The following is a 20,965-nucleotide window of genomic DNA, read 5'->3' as shown; positions in this document are numbered from 1 at the left end:
AGAGATTCACAGAGTTGGGTAGAGAAGAAAGAGGGTAGGAAGGAGACAGAGGCGACCTGGTGGAGAAAAAGGGGAGTCCAAAGTGGGAGAGACCAGTCAAGCCAGTAATCTCGCTCCCAAGTAAAAATGGGTACTGAAGATGGGTTCTTAAAGGTACAAAATTGATAACAAATACCAAAAAGCAAAGATTAAAAATCTAGACTAGAGTTTGGAGTTTCAAAACTATAATATTAAAGAAAAGAAGAAAAAAAGAGAAAAAAAGGTCACAAAAATTATAAAATATATATATATGAAGTTTGCTTTTAAAAAGTGGTATCTTTTGTTTGCAAAGTAATAGTAGGTTATAAAAGTGAAAATTAAAGGAGTAATAGAGGACTTAAAATTTTTTAAAAAAAGAATGATCATAAAAATAATAAAAAATGTATCTAGGACTTTCTCTGGTGTTGTTGTGGGTATTGCAGGGTTAGTTCATTTTTGGATATTTCCTTGGTCTGGCTTATATTTCTCAACATCTATAGGCCCCTTCCCATGTAGTTGGTACTAACGACAGGGTTTTAATCTATTGCACCTGTCACTTCCAAGGCGGTTCCCTCTGTTTTAGCTTCTTCTGTTTGCTGGTCTCTTCAGTGTCTGATTTCCACCCTGACACAAAGGGGGCGGTGGTGGACACCTTTTTAAGGCTCACTTGTTCAGTCAGGCTATGGGGAGGGAGGGACGCTGCAAACAAATAACACTGGCGTGTGCTGGCAGTGCCTCAGCCACACTGGGCCTGCCCCCGCTCACAGCTCATGCGCCCTCCCTGCCCACACTGCTCAGGCTCTGCTGCTACTAAGTCGCTTCAGTCCTGTCCTACTCTGTGCGACCCCATAGATGGCAGCCCACCAGGCTCCCCCATCCCTGGGATTCTCCAGGCAAGAACACTGGAGTGGGTTGCCACTTCCTTCTCCAATTCAGGAAAGTAAAAAGTGAAAGTGAAGTCGCTCAGTCGTGTCCGACTCTTTGTGACCCCATGGACTGCAGCCGACCAGGCTCCTCCGCCCATGGGATTTTGCAGGCAAGAGTACTGGAGCGGGGTGCCATTGCCTTCTTTAGGATGCTCCAACGGGAACCATCTGAGGCCGGCCCTGGGCTGCATGCACCTCCCAGGTCTAAGCCGCTCAGGTTCAGGCACTCGGGTAGTCCTCAGAGGTGCAGACTCGGTTGGGCCTGCGTTTTGTGCCCTTCCCAGGTGATGAGGTGTTTGGTGTGTGCAGTTGCTGCAACTTATCGCCTCCCCAGTCCCTGTCGCTCGGTTTTCTGGGTGTACAACCCACGCACCTTCTCAGGCAGATGTTGACTGTCCAGAACCCCAAGAAGTCTTAGTTAGCAAAGAAGCCTGCTTGCAGTTTGGTAGATAATGTCTCTCTGGGGCTGTGATTGCCCCCTTCCAGCTCTGGCTGCCTGTCACCAGAGGGGGATGGTCTGCAGCTGGCTATTTCTGTTCACTCCTTGTTCTGTGCGCAGGCCTGGCAGTGTCTTAGGGCTTTTCCCGTGGTAGCTATCCCACAGTCTGGTTTGCTAGCCCAAGTTAGTTTGCTCAGATTGCCCTCGGGGCATTCAGGCCAGATCCTTACTCTGAGCAATGCAGCCTGCACCTCCCTGCCCAGCCCCTGCTTGCTAGTGGTGGGTGCAGGCATCAGCACTGCTTCTCCACTGGGGGAGTTACCATTGGGCTTGTAATCTGTGGGTTTTAATTATTTATTTATTTTTCCTCCCTATTATGTTGCCCTCTGTGCTTCCAAGGCTCGCCACAGACTCGGCAGTGAGAGTGTTTCCTGGTGTTTGGAAACTTCTCTCTTTTTAAGACTCCCTTCCCAGGACAGGGCTCTGTCCCTACCTCTTTTGTCTCTTTTTTTGTCTTTTATATTTTTTCCTACCTTCTTTCGAAGACAATGGGCTGCTTTTCTGGGTGCCTGATGTCCTCTGCCAGCATTCAGAAGTTGTTTTGTGGAATTTACTCAGCGTTTAAATGTTCTTTTTATGAATTTGTGGGGGAGAAAGTGGTCTCCCCGTCCTATTCATCCACCACCGCACCCCCCCCAGTACATTTAAAAGGGCTAAAATAATACAAAATATGTTCCAAATTGCAGTGTGCTAGATAGATGGATAGATAAAATATAATCTCCTTTTGGTTCTGTTTTCAGAGTTGAACCCTGACTGATACAAGTTCTTAATGCAACACTAAAACCATGATCCATATAAGAAAAAAAGAAAGATAAACTGATGGAACTTCATCAGAATTAAACACTCTTGGACTTCAAGGCTCCATTAAGAAAATGAAAAGACAAGCCACAGACTGGGAGAAAACATTTGCAAATTACTTTTCTGAAAAAGGACTTGTATCCAGAATATCTAAGAAGCTCTTAAAACTCAATAATAAAAGTGATTAAGTATTTGAATAGATGTTTCATCAAAGAAAATATAGGAATGTCCAATAAGCACATGAAAAAGTGCTCAGTATCATTAGTCAGGGAAATGCAAATTAAAGCCACAATGAGAAACCACTTCACACCTATTAGGAAAGCTATAATAAAAAAGACAGTAGAAACTAACACAACATTGTAAAGCAATTATACTAAAACAAAAAAAGCCAATAACAAGTGTTGTTGAAAATGTGAAGTAAGTGGAACCCTAATACATTGCTCGTGAAAATTTAAATGGTGCTATCACTTGGGAAATCAGCTAATAATTTCTTAAAAAGTTAAATATATGTTTACCAGCAATAGATAAATAAATGACATAGAAATTCTGCTCCTAGATATTTCCAAAAAGAAATGAAAATTTACATTCATACAAAAACATACATGTGTGTTCATAGTGGCATTATTCAAAAAATGAAAAAGTGGGAGCAATGCAAATAAACTGGTAAATAGATAAATAAAGTTTGGTATATGCAAACAATGGTGTACGATTGGCACTAGAAAGGAAGAAACTACAAACTACAAACTAAAACTACGTGTTACATTCTGTAACACGGCTGAATGTCGAAACATTATGCTAAATGAAAGAAACCAGACATAAAGAACTATATGAAAATATGATTCCATTTTATGAAATATCCAAGAAAGGCAAATCTATTGAGATAGAAAATAGATTATTGATTGTCTGGGGCTGAAGGTGGGAATGAAGATTGACTGCAAATGGGCCTGAGGGATCTTTTGTGGATCATAAAATGTTCTAAAGTTAGACTGTGGTGATAGTTGCACAATTCTAAATGTATTAAAAGCCATTGAATTATACAACTATTGTGGGTAAACTTTATGGTATGTAAATTATACCTCAATAAAGCTATTTTTTAGAAAAAGTAAAATCTATATCCAATGTCTTAGAGCACTCTTACCTGTTTTTTTCTTTTGTTTCTTCTTTTCTTCAAGCAAATATGTAGTAATTCTGCTTAGTATCTTGACATTGCTCTCAATAGCTTTGAATGTTTCTGGTAACATCTCCATTTGTGCTAAACAGTGATGGTGTTCTTCAATATCAATTGCAGTGATCTCAGACAAAGTGACATCTTGAAGAGAGTAAAAAAAATTACTTTTGTGCAGAAAAATAATTACAATCATATAGGCTTACAATATTGGCTACCTAGTCAATATTATAGTATTGGGAAATACAGATAGCTTATACCTATTTCTATTCTGAGGCTTTTCTCTGTGAAAAATGAAAAAAGAAAAGACTTGGAATAGAAGACTGAAAAGTAAATCTTGGGCATGCAAATATGCTTAAAATATAGCTGCTGCTGCTGCTAAGTCGCTTCAGTCGTATCTGACTCTGTGCAACCTCATAGACGGCCTCCCCATCAGGCTCCTCTGTCCCTGGGATTCTCCAGGCAAGAACACTGGAGTGGGTTGCCATTTCCTTCTCCATTGCATGAAAGTGAAAAGTGAAAGTGAAGTTACTCAGTCGTGTCCAACACTTAGCGACCTCATGGACTGCAGCGCATCAGGCTCCTCTGTCCATGGGATTTTCCAGGCAAGAGTACTGGAGTGGGATGCCAAGGTGTCTAATTGATTTAATTATCTGATATCAAGGATAAAGATCTAAAATGTGATTATATGCTTTAATACTGGGGATTAAAACCCCAATTAACTCCCTTGGTAAGTTTTCTAGTATTTCATAACCCTTGTTATATGAGATTTCTTGTAACTAAATGAAATTTCTCTTTTTTGTATTCTTAGCTTATTCATTCTTTCATTCAACTAGAGTCTCCTCTGTCATATACTGTTCTAGATGCTGAAGACACAGCATTGAATAAAACAAATTCCCTGATTTTATTACTATTTATATCCTAGTGAAAGGAAACAAACAAAATTTTTTAAAAATATTAATTATTAATTATAAACTGTGCCAGATGGTAAGAAAAGCTATACATAAAAAATTGTAAAGAATAACAGCCAGTGCCAGGGTGTAGAGAATGGGGATGGTCAGAGAACACCTCATTTTAAAGTGAGGTATAAGCAGAGAACAAACCATGTGGCTACCTGGTAGAAAATGTTTCAGGCAAGGGACTAGGAAGCATTAAAACACTGGGCAGGAGCATGCTAAGTGAGCAAATTTGTTTTCCTTATTTTATTCTTCCTGAAACAGAGAGCAACTGTTTAACCATCTTAGCCTTTCCTTCTTTAGTCTTCTAATCCTTCAAAATTTACTTATAATTCTGTTCTGTAGGTTTTTCATTAACTTTAAGTCACTTCTGGAAACTTACTCCATTCTTCCAACCAGGCCAGAATGTAGGCAAGAGTCTTGTCTTTAATTTCAGCAGTCTTAGCACCAGCAACTATTTTCTCCAGCAAGCTTCCTCTCCGTTTCTTATGTTCTATAAGGGACATTTTCCTTCCAGCATGCATATTCTCATCCATAGTATAGCGATTTATTACACGCTTCACATTTTGCATTATGTCTGCCAGCTGCATATTAAGATACTATAAGAATAAAAAGGGGGATTATAGTAATAAATCCTGTTTGACAATAAGATTTGATCACCTTTCTTCCCAGAATGTCAGTGATAGTCACTATAAAGCTCTCTAATCAAAAGCTTTTTAATTCTAATCTTTCTGTAAGTCTAAGATTTTCCTCTTAATTTTTTTTTCTCTGCCTTCATCCTAGAATTTCTATGATATAATGAAAAGAATATTTGGTTTGAAATTATATCTGGATTCTAACTCTAGCTCCCTCCTTAAAATGACTTTTAGTGGACTTCCCTGGTGATCCAGTGGTTAAGAATCTGCCGGCCAATGTAGGGGACATGGGTTCGATCCCTGGTCTGGGAATATTCCACATGCCATAGGGCAGTAAGCCCATATACCACAACTACTGAAGTCCCCTCTCTGTAGAGCCCATGTTCCACAAGAGAAGCCACCTCAATGAGAAGCCTGAAACTAGAGAATAGCCCTCCTCTTGCTGCGACTAGAGAAAGCCCTCACAGCAACGAAGACCCAGCACAGCTGAAAAATTAAATAAAAATTGTTTTTAAAAAGATAACTCTTTAAAAAATTATTTTCTACAATCATGACTCATCTGTAAAATAATGGAGATGCTAAGTTCACAGTTGATCTGAGACATGTAACATGTGTGAAATGCCTTATAGACTATGGCTGCTGTAAACAAACTAATTAAAGGAAATTACTTTTAAAAAAATTAACCCTTACACCTGGAAAGCAGCTATTGGAATATTCCACAACATGATTTTTATTTCATTATTTCCCCTCCTCAAGTATCTATCAGTAAATTTCTTCTGTTCATCACTTTATCCTAGTAGTTCTCGGTGGGGGTAATTACTGCCTCATATCTGGCATTTAGAAATGTATGGGACTTCCTGGTGGTACAGTGGATAGGAATCTGCCTGCTTATGCAGGGGACATGGGTTCGATGTTGGGTCCAGGAATAGTCCACATGCAGCAGATCAACTAAGCTCATGCACCACAGCTACTGAACCCCTACTCCAGAGCCCTGGAACTGCAACTACTGAGCCCAGGTTCTACGATTACTGAAGCCCGTGCTCCTAGAGCCTGTGCTCGGCTGCAAGAGAAGCCTGAGCACTGCAACAAAGAGTAGACCCCGTTCACACAACTGGAGAAAGCCCACGTAAAGCAAAAGAGACCCAGCTCAGCCAAAAAAAAAAAAGAGAGAGAGAGGTGGACTACCCTGGTGGTTCAGTGGTTAAGAATCTGCATTGCAAGGCAAGGGACACCAGTGCAATCCCTGGTCCCAGAAAAATCACACATGCTGCAGAGCAACTAAGCCCTCAAGCCTTCTACTGAGCCAGTGCTTTAGAGCCCGCGAGTTGCAATTATAGAACCTATGTGCTGCACCTACTGAAGCCTGTATGCCTGGAGCCCATGCCCCACAAGAAGAGAAGCCACTGCAATCAGAAGCCCACACATTGCAACAGAGAGTAGAACCCCCACCCCACCACCGCAACTAGAGAAAGCCCATGCACAGCAATGAAGACCCACCATAGCCAAAAAATGAAGATAAATATATAAGCTTAAAAAAAAAAAGTCACAATGTCTGCCAAAGAAAAGAAGCACTTTTAGTTGTAACAAGGAATGGAAGGGAAGACATTGTACTTAGTAAAGGATGCTAAGTTGTGCCAGCTCACCCTATGTGCAATGGACAGTATACATATTTAAGAATTGGCTCATCCTGCGTAAATTTTCACTGTCCAATGGGATATTCACATAGGTTACATAAAATCTGTTTATAATTACCTGAGCCTAGAAACTTATTCTTTTTAAAGTATAAATGGAAAGTGAGTTCCTACCAAGTTTAATTGCTTACTGAAATTTCCAGGAACGCAAATATTATGCGAATCAAAGGAAAATGTTCTTTAGGATTTTGCCAATAAAATTTCACCATTCACCAATAAAATGTTCACCATAGTACCAACCAGCAATGCACCATTGCTAATAGTATGTAGTGTCACTGCAATAAACCTGCATTTGTTTCAGCCTATATTCATAGCTTTCATATTTATTTTAATTCTGCATAAAGATGCAAGCCTCTGCTACCTCTTTGTAACGTCTTCTATTGAAGTTTGACTTAGAATTTACACATTGAAATGCATGTTATTAAATTTAGCACTTTTATTTACCTTCATATAATAATTTCTTAAAGTATGAGTATAGATATTTTATCTATGAAGTTCACTTCAGAGGAACAAAAGGGAAGTTAAAAATATTTTTAAAAGGCATAATAAATCTGATAGATGTAGAACCACTGCTCCATCTTTCCAACTTTATCAATTACTTTCTCAATTTGGCTTTAGATAAACCTAACTTCTTCTACACTCCTTACAATAGCAGTGAGATTGGGATTTTGCAAGCCAAATCGCCATGCCAAAAGAGTAATCAAATGTTAGGTGCTAGAATTACTGCAGTCAGAAATAGGTAATGCAGTTGCAGTAAATTAAGTCAGAAATGCAGAACAGAGACAAAGTTTGATAAGACAAGTGATGAAGAATAACATTACAAACTAACACATAACATGGTGATTAAGGAAAAAGTATTACCAACTTCTCATATATTCTCCCACAGAATGGAAAAGAACTCTTCTCAATTCATTCTTTGTGGCCAGAATTACCCTCATACCAAGATGGATAAAGATATTGCAAAAAAACAAAAACAAAAAAACTACAGATCAACATCTCTATAAATTTTGTTGCAAAAATCCTCAACAAAATACTAAATAGGATTAGCACCTTATTAATAGAATTAGATACCGCAAACACGTGGGATTTATTCCAGGAATACAAAAATGGTTCAACATGTGAAAATCAATGAATGAAATACACCAAATTAAAAAAATGAAGGAAAAAAAATCATATGATCATCTCAACTGATACAGAAAAAGCATGCAACAAAATTCAACACCCTTTCATGATGAAAGCTCTCACCAAAGTAGGTGTAAAGGGAAAATACTTCAATATAATAAATGTCATATATGACAAGCCCACAGCTAACATCATACTGAAAGGTGAAAATCTGAAAGTTATTCCTCTAAGATTAGGAACAAGTAAAGGATTCCAACTCTCATCAGTTCTATTCAACATATTACTGGAAGTCCTAGCCAGAGTAATTCAGGAGAAAAATAAATTTAAAAAAATCAAAATTGGAAAAGAAAAAAAAATGTTTGCAGATGATATGATCTTATATGTTGAAAACTCTAAAGCTTACACACACACACACACACACACACACACCCCAAACCTGTTAGGAGAAATAAATGAATTCAGCAAAGTTGCAGGATACAAAATCACACACACAAAAAAAACATGTTTAATTTTCTGGGACTTCCCTGGTGGTACAGTAGTTACCCTCCTTGTAATGCAAGGACATGCATTTGATTCCTGATTGGGGAGCTAAGCTCCCACATGACACAGAGCAACCTAGCCCATGCCCCACAATTACTGAGCCTGCGCACTCTACAGCCCACATGCCACAACTAGAAAGTCCACGCACTACAACAAAAGATATCACATGGCACAACAAAGATCCTGCAAAGCTAAGGCTTGACCCAGCCTAATAAATGAATAGATATGTTTAATTTTCTGTATGCTAGTAATGAACTATCAGAAAGAGAAATTAAGAAAACAATCCCATTTACAATGGCATAAAAAAAATAAAATACCTGGCAATAAATTTAACTGAGGTGAAAGACCTATATATTGGAAATGAAAGACATAAATGAAAGAAATGAAGAAATTAATATTGTTAATTCTCCTAAGAATTAAAATATTCATACCACCCAAAGCAGTCTACAAATAGAAAGCAATCATTTTCAAAATTCTAATAACATTTTTTATAGAAATAGAACAAAAAGCCCTAAAATTTGTATGGAATCATAAGAGACTCTAAATAGCTAAAGCAATACTGAGAAAGAAGAACAAAGCTGGAGCTCCTTGATTTCAAACAATAGTACAAAGTTATAGAAATTAAAACAAATGATATTGGCATAAAAACAGACCCACAGATCAATGGAATAGAAAGGAAAGTCCAGAAATAAACCCATACACACATATGGTAAATTTACAACAAAGCAGCCAAGAATATACACTGGGGAAATGACAGTCTTTTCAATACATGGTGCTAGAAAAACTGGGCAGCCACATACAGAAGAAAGAAACTGGGGATTGCTATCTTATACCATGCATAAAAATTAACCCAAAATGGATGAAAAACTTGAATGTAAGACCTCAAACTATAAAAATTCCAGAAGAAAACACATAGGCAGTAATCTCCTTGACATTGTTCTTGGTGATAATTTTTTGGATTTCACACCAATAGCAAAGGTAACAAAAGCAAAAATAAGCAAGTAGGACTGCATCAAACTAAAAGCTTCTTCACAGCAAAGGAAACCATCAACAAAATGAAAAAGCAATCTACTGAGTGGGGGGAAATATTTGCAAATCATGTCTGACAAGGGGGTAATATTCAAAATATATAAAGAACTCATACAACTCAATAGCAAAAACCCAAAGAATTTGATTAAAATATGGACAGAAGATCTACATAGACATTTTTCCAACAAAGACATATAGATGTTCAATGGGTACATAAGAAGATAATTACTGTCATTAATCATCAGGAAAATGCAAATCAAAATCACAATGAAATGTACCACACACCTGTTAGAATGACTATTATCAAAAAGATTGAAAATAATAACACTTGTTAGTATTGGCAAGGATGTGAAGAAAAGGAAATCCTCATGCATTGTTAATGGGGTAAATTGGTGCAGCCACTATGGAAAAAAAAGCTGAAGCTCCAATACTTTGGCCACATGATGCTAAGAGCTGATTCACTGGAGACCCTGGTGCTGGGAAAGACGGAAGGCAAAAGAAGGGGGCAGCAGGAGATGAGATGGCTAGATAACGTCATCAACACAATGGAAATGAATTTGAGAAAACTCTGGGAGATAGTGGAGGACAGAGGAGCCTGGTGTGCTGCAGTCCATGGGGTCGCAGAGTCAAACATGACTTAGTGACTGAGTAACAATAACTATGGAAAACAAAATGGAGGTTCCTCAAAAAATTAAAAATAGAACTACAATAATGATCCAGGAATTTCGCTTTTGGGTATTTAGCTATAAAAAACAAAAATAGTAATTAGAAAACAAATATGTATTCCCACGTTCACTGTAGCATTATTTACAATAGCCAAAATATGGAAAGGATCCAAGCACCCATCAATAATGAACAGATAAGTATATGTGTATTATATACACCTACACAAATATACAATGAAATAGTATTCATCTGTAGAAAAAGATAAAGGTTTTCCATTTGCAACAACATGGATGGACTTGGAGGGCATTACATTAAGAGAAATAAGTCAGAGGAAGAGAAATACCATATGATCTTTCTTACATGTGAAATCTAAAATAAAACTAAGTTCATAGCTACAGAGAAGAATTTGATTGTTGCCAGAGGTGGCAGTAGGGATGGTGTGAAAAGTGGGTGAACTTTTTTTTTTTTTTTAGTTTAGTTGAAATAAATTGAATTTAAAAAATCAATTGTGGACTTCCCTGGTGGTTCAGTGGTTAAGAATTTGCCTGCCAACGCAGGGGACACAGGTTTGATCCCTGGCTTGGGGACGATTCCACATGCTGCAGGGCAACTAAGCCCTAGCATCCCAGTTACTTGAGACCATGCACCCTAGAGTCTGTGCTCCAAACAAGAGAAGCCACTGCAATGAGAAGCCTGTGCATCGCAGCTAGAGAAAGTCCGCATGCAGCAGTGAAGACTCAGCACAGCCAAAACCAAATAAATAAATAATTTTTTAAAAATAAAAAATGTTTAAATAAAAAACTTTTTTAAATCTGAAAAGGAAATTAAGAGAACAATTCTACTTACAGTAGCATCAAAAGAATAAAATTATTTATAATAAACAACCAAGAAGGCAAAAGACAATGTTAAAACAATGCTACTGAACGAATCTACAGCTAATGCACTCCTTAGCAAAACCTCAATGATTTTGCAGAAATAGAAGTACATCTTTAGGATTCATGTGGAATCTCAAAGAACCCCAAATACCCAAAACAGTCTTGAAGAATGAAGTTGGAGATCTCATACGTCTCATTTTCAATTATTATTATAAATTTACAGTAGTTAACTGGCACATTTTAATTATAAGAGACATATAGAATACAAAGCCCAGAAACAAACTTTCACACATATAGTTAAATAAATTTTTTTAACTTAAAAAAAGTTTATTTGGCTGTGCTGGGTCTTCGTTGTGGCACTCGGAATCTTGGATCCTCTGCACCATGCACAATCTATAGTCGCGGAACTCATACTCTCAGTTGGGGGATGTGGGATCTAGTTCCCTGACCAGGGATTGAACCCCGATCCCCTGTATTGGGAGTGTGGAGTCTTAGCCATTGGGCCACTAGGGAAGTCCCTGGTCAAATAATTTTTGACAAGAGTGTCAAGGCTTTTTAATGGGAGAGGCCAATCTGTCAACAAATGATGTTGGGAAAACTGGATACACCCATGCAAGAATGAGGTAGGACTCTTATACCATATACAAATATTAACTCAAAATGAATTTAAAAACCTAAGCATAAGACCTAAAACTATAAAACATAGAAAACATAGAGAGAAAAGCTTCATCACATTGGATTTGGTACCAAAAGTACAGGCAACAAAAGTAAAAATAGATTGTTTAGTCGCTAAGTCGTGTCTGACTCTTTTGCCACCCCATGGACTATAGTCCGCCAGGAACCTGTCCATGGAATTTTCCAGGAAAGAATATTGGAATGGGTTGCCATTTTCTTCTCCAAGGGATCTTCCCAACCCAGAGAATGTTGCAGGCAGATGCTTCACCACTGAGCCAACAAATCAAAATGTAAAACTTTTCTGCATCAAGGAACACAATTCACAGAGTAAAAAGGCAACCTATGGAGTGGGGAAAAAAGAATTTGCAAATCATATATCTAATGAAGGGTTAATACTACAATATATAAAGAATTCTTACAACTCACATCAAATAAATAACCCAATTGATAAATGGGAAAAGGACTTGAATAGACATTCAAAAGATGTACAAATGTCCACGAAATTAAGACACTTGGTCCTTGGAAGAAAAGCTATGACAAACCTAGACAGTGTATTAATAACCAGAGACATTACTTTGCTGACAAAGGGCCGTATAGGTAAAGCTATGATTTCTTCAGTAGTCATGTTTGGATGTGAGAGTTGAACCATAAAGAAGGCTGAGTGCGGAAGAATTGATGTTTTTGAACTGTGGTGCTGGAGAAGACTCTTGAGGGTCCCTTGGACAGCAAAGAGATCAAACCAGTCAATCCTAAAGGAAATTAACCCTGAATATTCATTGGAAGTTCTGATGCTGAAACTGAAGCTCCAATACTTTGGCCAGCTGTTGGGAAGACGGACTAATTAGAAAAGACCCTGGTGTTGGGAAAGATTGAGGGCAAGAAGAGAAGGGACAAGAGAGGATGGGATGGTTGGATGGCATCACCAACTTAAAGGACATGAGTTGGAGTAAACTCCAGGAGATAGTGAAGGACAGGGAAGGCTGACATGCTGTAGTCCATGGGGTTGCAAAGAGCTGGACAAAACTTAGCAACTGAACAACAACAACAGCATCAATGGCCAACAAACATATGAATAAAAGCTCAACATCACTAATCATTCAGTTCAGTTCAGTTCAGTCGCCCAGTTGTGTCCGACTCTTTGCAACCTCATGAATCGCAGCACGCCAGGCCTCCCTGTCCATCACCATCTCCTGGAGTTCACTCAAACTCATGTCCATTCAGTCGGTGATGCCATCCAGCCATCTCATCCTCTGTTGTCCCCTTTTCCTCCTGCCCCCAATCCCTCCCAGCATCAGAGTCTTTTCCAATGAGTCAACTCTTCGCATGAGGTGGCCAAAGTGCTGGAGTTTCAGCCTCAGCATCAGCCCTTCCAATGAACACCCAGGACTGGTCTTTTTTAGGATGGACTGGTTGGATCTCCTTGCAGTCCAAGGGACTCTCAAGAGTCTTCTCCAACACCGCAGTTCAAAAGCATCAATTCTTTGGTGCTCAGCTTTCTTCACAGTCCAACTCTCACATCCATTCAGTTCAGTTCCGTTGCTCAGTCATGTCCGACTCTTTGAGACCCCATGAATTGGAGCACACCAGGCCTCCCTGTCCATCACCATCTCCCGGAGTTCACTCAAACTCACGTCCATTGAGTCGGTGATGCCATCCAGCCATCTCATCCTCTGTCGTCCCCTTTTCCACCTGCCCGCAATCCCTCCCAGCATCAGTCTTTTCCAATGAGTCAACTCTTTGCATGAGGTGGCCAAAGTACTGGAGTTTCAGCTTCAGCATCATTCCTTCCAAAGAACACCCAGGACCTATCTCCTTTAGAATGGACTGGTTGGATCTCCTTGCAGTCCAAGAGACTCTCAAGAGTCTTCTCCAACACCACAGTTCAAAAGCATCAATTCTTCAGCACTCAGCTTTCTTCACAGTCCAACTCTCACCTCCATACATGACTACTGGAAAAACCACAGCCTTGACTAGACGGACCTTTGTTGGCAAAGTAATGTCTCTGCTTTTGAATGTGCTATCCAGGCTGGTCATAACTTTCCTTCCAAGGAGTAAGCGTCTTTTAATTTCATGGCTGCAATCACCATCTGCAGTGATTTAGGAGGCCCCCAAAATAAAGTCTGACATGGTTTCCACTGTTTCCCCATCTATCTGCCATGAAGTGATGGGACCAGATGCCATGATCTTTGTTTTCTGAATGTTGAGCTTTAAGCCAACTTTTTCATTCTCCTCTTTCACCTTCATCAAGAGGCTTTTTGGTTCCTCTTCGCTTTCTGCCATAACGGTGGTGTGATCTGAGGTTATTGATATTTCTCCCGGCAATCTTGATTCCGGCTTGTGTTTCTTCCAGCCCAGCGTTTCTCATGATGTGCTCTGCATATAAGCTAAATAAGCAGGGTGACAATATACAGCCTTGACGTAGTCCTTTTCCTATTTGGAACCAGTCTGTTGTTCCATGTCCAGTTCTAACTGTTGCTTCCTGACCTGCATATAGGTTTCTCAAGAGGCAGGTCAGGTGGTCTGGTATTCCCATCTCTTGAAGAATTTTCTACAGGTCTACTAGCATAAAGCATTACTTTACTCACATCCATTAGGTAAATGCAAATCAAAACCACAGTGAGATATCACTTCATATCCGCTTAGGTGGCTACTATGAAAAACAAATGCTAGTAAAGTAATGCTCAAAATTCTCAAAACCAGGCTTCAGCAATACGTGAACCATGAACTTCCAGATGTTCAAGCTGGTTTTAGAAAAGGCAGAGGAACCAGAGATCAAATTGCCAACATCCGCTGGATCATTGAAAAAGAAAGAGTTCCAGAAAAACATCTATTTCTGCTTGATTGACTATGCCAAAGCCTTTGACTGTGTGGATCACAATAAACTGCAAAATTCTGAAAGAGATGGGAATACCAGACCACCTGACCTGCCTCTTGTGAAACCTACATGCAGGTCAGGAAGCAACAGTTAGAACTGGACATGGAACAGTCTGGTTCCAAATAGGAAAAGGAGTATGTCAAGGCTGTATATTGTCACCCTGCTTATTTAACTTATATGCAGAGCACATCATGAGAAACGCTGGGCTGGAAGAAGCACAAGCTGGAATCAAGATTGCCAGGATAAATATCAATAACCTCAGTATGCAGATGACACCACCCTTATGGCAGAAAGCGAAGAGGAACTAAAAAGCCCCTTGATGGAAGTGAAAGAGGAGAGCGAAAGAGTTGACTTAAAGCTCAACATTCAGAAAACGAAGATCATGGCATCTGGTCCCATCACTTCCTGGCAGATAGATGGGGAAAAAGTGGAAACAGTGTCAGACTTTATTTTTTTAGGCTCCCAAATCACTGCAGATGGTGATTGCAGCCATGAAATTAAAAGACGCTTACTCCTTGGAAGGAAAGTTATGACCAACCTGGATAGCACATTCAAAAGCAGAGACATTACTTTGCCAACAAAGGTCCGTCTAGTCAAGGCTGTGGTTTTTCCAGTAGTCACGTATGGAGGTGAGAGTTGGACTGTGAAGAAAGCTGAATGCTGAAGAATTGATGCTTTTGAACTGTGGTGTTGGAGAAGACTCTTGAGAGTCCCTTGGACTGCAAGGAGATCCAACCAGTCCATTCTAAAGGAGATAGGTCCTGGGTGTTCTTTGGAAGGAATGATGCTAAAGCTGAAACTCCAGTACTTTGGCCACCTCATGCGAAGAGTTGACCCATTGGAAAAGACTCTGATGCTGGGAAGGATTAGGGGCAGGAGGAGAAGGGGACGATAGAGGATGAGATGGCTGGATGGCATCACCGACTCAATGGATGTGAGTTTGAGTGAACTCCAGGAGTTGGTGATGGACAGGAAGGCCTGGTGTGCTGTGATTCATGGGGTTGCAAAGAGTTGGACACAACTGAGTGACTGAACTGAACTCTACTGAACTGAACAAATATTGGTAAGGATATGAAAATTTGGAACTCCTGTGCACTATTTGTGGGAATCTAAAATGGTGCAGCCACAATGGAAACTGTATATGCAGTTCCCCAAAATATTAAAAATAAAATTACCATACGATTCAGCAATTCTACTTCTGAGTATACACCCAAAATAACTGAAAACAGGAACCCTATCAGATAGTCGTACACCTGTGTTCATAATAGTATTATACATAATAGCCAAGAGATAGAAGCAACCCAGGTGTGCATTGACAGCTGAATGGATAACAAAATGTAGACTATATTTACAATGAAACATTATTCAGCCTTAAAAAGGAAGGACATTCTGAAACAGTAAATCCCATGGGCAGAGGAGCCTGGCAGGCTACAGTCCGTATGGTCGCAGAGTCAGACATGACTGAGCATCTGAGCACACGTGTGGTTAAACCATAAGATGTTAAGCTAAGCTGGGACTTCCCTGGTAGTCCAGTGGTTAAGAATCTGCCTTCAAAACTGAAGAAACAAAAACTTATGGCCCAGGAATAAATGCTGCAAAAAATGAATGCAAATAAAAGTTAAAAAAAAAAATCTGCCTTCAAATGCAGGTAAAGTTGGTTCGATCCCTGTTCAAGGAACTAAGATTGAACATGTGTTGGGGCAATTAAGCCTGTGTACCACAACTAGAGAAGTGTGGTCATCAAAATGAACCCCAGCACAGCAACTCTTCCCCCCAAAAAGACATTAAGCTAAGTGAAACAAGTCAGTCATAAAAAACAAATACTGGGGACTCTCTAGGTGGTCCAGTGGTTATGATTTCTCCTTCCAATGCAGAGGGTATGGGTTCCATCCCTGATTGGGGAGCTATGGGATCCCACATGCCTCTCAGCCGAAAAACCAAAACATGAAAAAACAGAAGAAATATTGTAACAAATTCAATAAAGACTTTAAAAATGGTCCACCTTTTAAAAAAATACTGTATGATTTCACTAATATGAGGTATCTAGATTAGTTGAATTTACAGAAATAAGTGAAATGGTGGTTTCCCAAGGTGAGAGGGAAGAAGGAAATAGGGTATTGGAAGGTGGAAAAGTTCTGAGGAAATTCCCCAGTGTCCAGTGGTTAGGGCTCCACTCTCTCACTGCAAGGGCTGTGCAGCTCTGCCAAAAAAAGAGCGAAGAAGTTCTAGATGTTGATTGCATGACAATGTGATTATACTTAGCAGTACTGAACTGTATACTTAAAAATGATTAGGATGGTAAAATTTATGTTATGTGTATTCTACCACAATTAAAATTGGATAAAAATGTTTTAATATATAAAAGGAGTAACCAGATGTTAGGTGCTGGAAATATTGCAATAAGAAACAGAAGATCTAGTTGCCACAAATAATGTGTCAGATATATAGGAGAACTGAGACAGAGTTTGCTGGGTCAAGTGATGAAGAATACACTACAAGCTAAGCAGTTGCTCATAAATTCTTCCAGAAATCTGAGGTGGGAAAAACATTTCACAACCTATTCTTTGAGGCCAGTATTATCCTGATGCCAGCACCAGATAAAGACATAAGAAAATAAACTATATCAATATTCTTTATGAACACAGTCACAAAAATCCTTAACAAAATATTAGAAATTAGATCAAACAATGTACAGTATGAACAAGTGGGGTTTATTATTAGAACATAAGGCTATTTCAAAACTGGAAAACTAATAAGTGTAAATAACCATATCAACAGACTAAGAAGAAGCATATGATCATCTCAATAGATACAGAAAAAGCAGTTGACAAAATTCAACATTCATTCATGATTTTTTTTAATTCTATAACAAATTAGCAATAAGGATAGCTTCCCCAAACTGATGAACATTTACAAAAAATTTACAGCTAACATTATACTTAATGGTGAAAGCCTAAATTGCTCTGAGGATTCCTTTTTATTCAATCTTTTATCAAGGTCCTACCCAATGCAATAAGGTAAAAAGAGGAAATAAAAGAATATTAATTGAAAAAGGAGAAATAAAAAGGTTTCCATTCACACATCAAACAAAACCAAAAACAAACAAAAAATTAAACAAAAAACTGTATAAAAATTCCCAAAGGAATATATCTTTTAAAAGCTGCCAGTATATAAAAATCAAAATCATACCTCTATACACTAGCAATAAACAATTAGAATTTGAAATTTAATAAAACTATCATCTGCAATTACACTAAAAACATGAAATATTTACAAATCTAACAAGAAAATTGTACATTGAAAATTACAAAACCATTGATGAAAGAAATCAAGAAGAACTAAATAAATGGTGACAATACTAAGCACAGACAAGGATGAAGAGCAACTGGAACTCTTACAGTTTTCTGATGGGAATGCAAAATAGTAAAGCCATTTAAGATAACAGTTTGACAATTTCCTATAAAGGTATGCTACCACAGGACCTAGCAATACCATTTCTAGGTATTCAGCTAAGAGATGAAAACTTATGTTTATAAAAGAATTCATACATGGAATGTTTATAGTGACTTTATTCATAATTGCTCCAAACTAGAAACAACTCAAGTATCTTTCAGCTAGTGATAGATTCATGTGACATAAGGTATGATTCCATTTGTATGGCATTCAGGAAAGGAAAACTGTAAGCACAGAAAAGTAACAGCTTCAGGAGGCTATCAGCCAGGAAAAGGGTGGCCATGGAAGGGTGTAAGGGGATTTTTCAAGGAGTTAGGACTGTTTTAAATCTGAATTTTGGTGGTTAGTATACATCTATATGTCTTTGTCAGAATTCTTGAACAGTACACCAAAAAGGGTGAATTTTACCTTAATTTTTTTTTAAAGGCAGTAGAATCACAGAATACTTGGATTTGATTCCAGGACCCACTATGTATAACAACCATGACCTTTAGGCCACCCTCACATATTGTCAGTTTCCTCATCCATGAAATAAGATTAATAGTAATACCTATCCCTGTTGAATTATTCTGGGGATTAAAAGAGATAATCTATAGATAAACTTATACCATACATAACATGGTAAACACTTTAAGTGCTACCAGGTTATTAAGGGCTTGCTATGTGCCACACCCTGAATATTCATTGAAAGAACTGAAGCTGAAGCTGAAGCTGATGCTCCAATACTTTGTCCACCTATTGTGAAGAGAAAAAGACCCTGATGCTGGGAAATATTGAAGGCAAAAGGAGAAGGGAGCGGCAGAGGATGAGATGGTTAGATAGCATCACCAACTCAAGGGACATGAATTTGAGCACACTCCAGGAGATGGTGGAGGACAGAGGAGCCTGGCATCTGTCACCAGACAGACATGTTAGAAACATGTGCCACCGGGGTGAAAGGGTCAAAGTAAGAAGATGGGTAGAGAAAGCACCATAACCTGGAGCAGGATAGAATCTGAGAGGCAGATAGTAACAATAGCAGTGCTAGGGAAAGCACACTGACTGAAACTGCCCACCCTGGCCAAGCACCATTAGCGTGAATTATTTTAGGACAGCAGATCCTGGTAAAGAACATGGAACTAACAAGCCACCACCAACCGGAAAAGCTCAGAAAAGGTCAAAAGGAGACACCACCTGTACTGCTACCTCCCAGAATCCTTCTCGCTGGCATCCATCTTGGCTGAGCAATTTGTGAACAACCAAGAAAGACCCTGAGTCAGAATGAGTGGCCAAAGACAACCCAGGAAATAATGCCATCACCATAAAACGCAAGACTGTCAGTCACAAGCCAGAGCAGGTCCCCTGGGTTCCCTTACCCTGGTGCTCTCCGCTGGGGTGCCTTTTCCAATAAAGTCACTTGCTTTGTCAGCACATGCATCTCCTCAAACAGTTCTTTTTCTGAGTGTTAGATAAGAGCCACTCTCAGGGCCCTGGAAGGGGTCTCCCTTCCTACAACAACAAAATGAGCATATGGCAACCCACTCCAGTACTCTTGCCTGGAGAATCCCATGGACAGAGGAGCCTGATAGGCTACAGTCCAAAGGGTCGCAAAGAGTTGTACACAACTGAAGCAACTTAGCATGCATGCATGCACCTATTCTTCAGCTGAAGAAGCAGAAAATCCTTAAAGGTTCCTGTGTTCCCAATATCAACTGCATTGCTTTCCCAATGTCCAAAGATAAATACTATTCTGAATTTTAGTCTCTATACTTTTAACACAGTAGTAAACTGAATGATGTCCCTCCTGCAAAAATATTGTAACCAAACACAAGTTCACCTGCCCAACACACAGTGAGGCCAAACAAATGGAAATGTTGGAACAGAAAAGGGTTTACTGTAGAGTCAAGCAGGGAGAAAGGGTGGCTCCTGCTCAGAAACCCGTAACTCTCCAATGGTTTGGGGAAAAAGTTTTTATAGGCAAAATTGGGGGTGAGGGCTGCAGTGTGTGTGACTTTCTTCTGATTGTTTGGTGATGTGGTAACAGGGCAGTACTCTAGGAATCTTGAGCTCAGCCTTAAGTTACCACCCTCCATCTGGACAGAGGCCTCACTACCTGCAGAAGGATTGTTATGAATATTTCTTGAGGAGGAACCTGACCTGCCCCCAGGCCACACTGTTGTGCCTAGACTGCTCCCTCTTTGTTTCTAAATTCCCTCCCTTCTCTGATTAGCAACTATTTGAATCTGCCCTTTGGAACACAGGGAAGGTCAAGGAGGCTGAAGCCTTTTTTCCTATAAATAAGAAACTGGGGACATGGAAAGGATTTGTACCAGGGAGGGCCCCACAGTGTCTTACTCCCTTTCTGGAATGTGTAAATGTTACTTTATATGGAAAAAGGGTCTTGCAGGTGTGATTAAATTTATGATCTTGGAGTGGAGAGATTATCCTGGATTATCTAGGAGAACCCTATTGCAATCACATGTGTCCTTATAAAATGGAGGCAGAAAGGGCAATATTTAGACACCTTGGAGAAGGTTCAATGTTAGGATGGAGCAGAAAGAGATTTAAAGCTGGAGATTGGAGTGTTGTGGCCACAGCCAAGGAATGCCAGCAGCTAAAAGAAACTGCAAGGCACAAGGCATGGATTCTCAGACAGAGTCTACAAGAAGTGTAGCCCTGCTGACAACCAGTCCAATGATTTGCAGATTTCAGACCTCTAGAATTTCTGACCTTTAAATTGTGAGAAAGTAAATGTTGTTGCAGGCTTCCCAGATGGCTCAGTAGTTAAGAATCTGCCTGCCAATGAAAGAGAGGCAGGTTCCATCCCTGGGTTGGGAAGATCCCCTGGAGAAGGAAATTACAACCCACTACAGTATTCTTGCCTGAGAAACACAGAGCTCCAGAGGTGCTGGAATGTAATGTGGAGGCTGAAGGAAAGAAACCCGAGAAATGGTCAGAGGCATGTGTGGAAAAGACTCTTGAGGATCTTGGACAGCAAGATCAAACCAGTCAGTCCTAAAGGTAATCAACTCTGAATATTCATTGGAAAGACTGATGCAAAAG

At 39.4% G+C, this 20,965-nt stretch overlaps 1 protein-coding gene across 1 annotated transcript in view; it reads right to left on the bottom strand.

The window, feature by feature from the left end:
• Positions 1–20,965, bottom strand: part of FAM186A (family with sequence similarity 186 member A) — a 130,101-nt gene that overhangs the window by 88,807 nt on the left and 20,329 nt on the right. Inside the window, exons 2-3 of the mRNA XM_068971425.1 lie at positions 4,745–4,961; positions 3,380–3,550 (exon numbers count right to left, since the gene is read on the bottom strand). Coding sequence (XP_068827526.1) covers positions 3,380–3,550; positions 4,745–4,961 — 388 coding nt within the window. The remainder of the gene's footprint in view (positions 1–3,379; positions 3,551–4,744; positions 4,962–20,965) is intronic.

Source organism: Capricornis sumatraensis, chromosome 4 (assembly GCF_032405125.1).
Source record: "Capricornis sumatraensis isolate serow.1 chromosome 4, serow.2, whole genome shotgun sequence".
In the NCBI taxonomy this organism is placed as follows: domain Eukaryota; kingdom Metazoa; phylum Chordata; class Mammalia; order Artiodactyla; family Bovidae; genus Capricornis; species Capricornis sumatraensis.
This window is presented reverse-complemented; position numbering and strand designations above follow the sequence as displayed.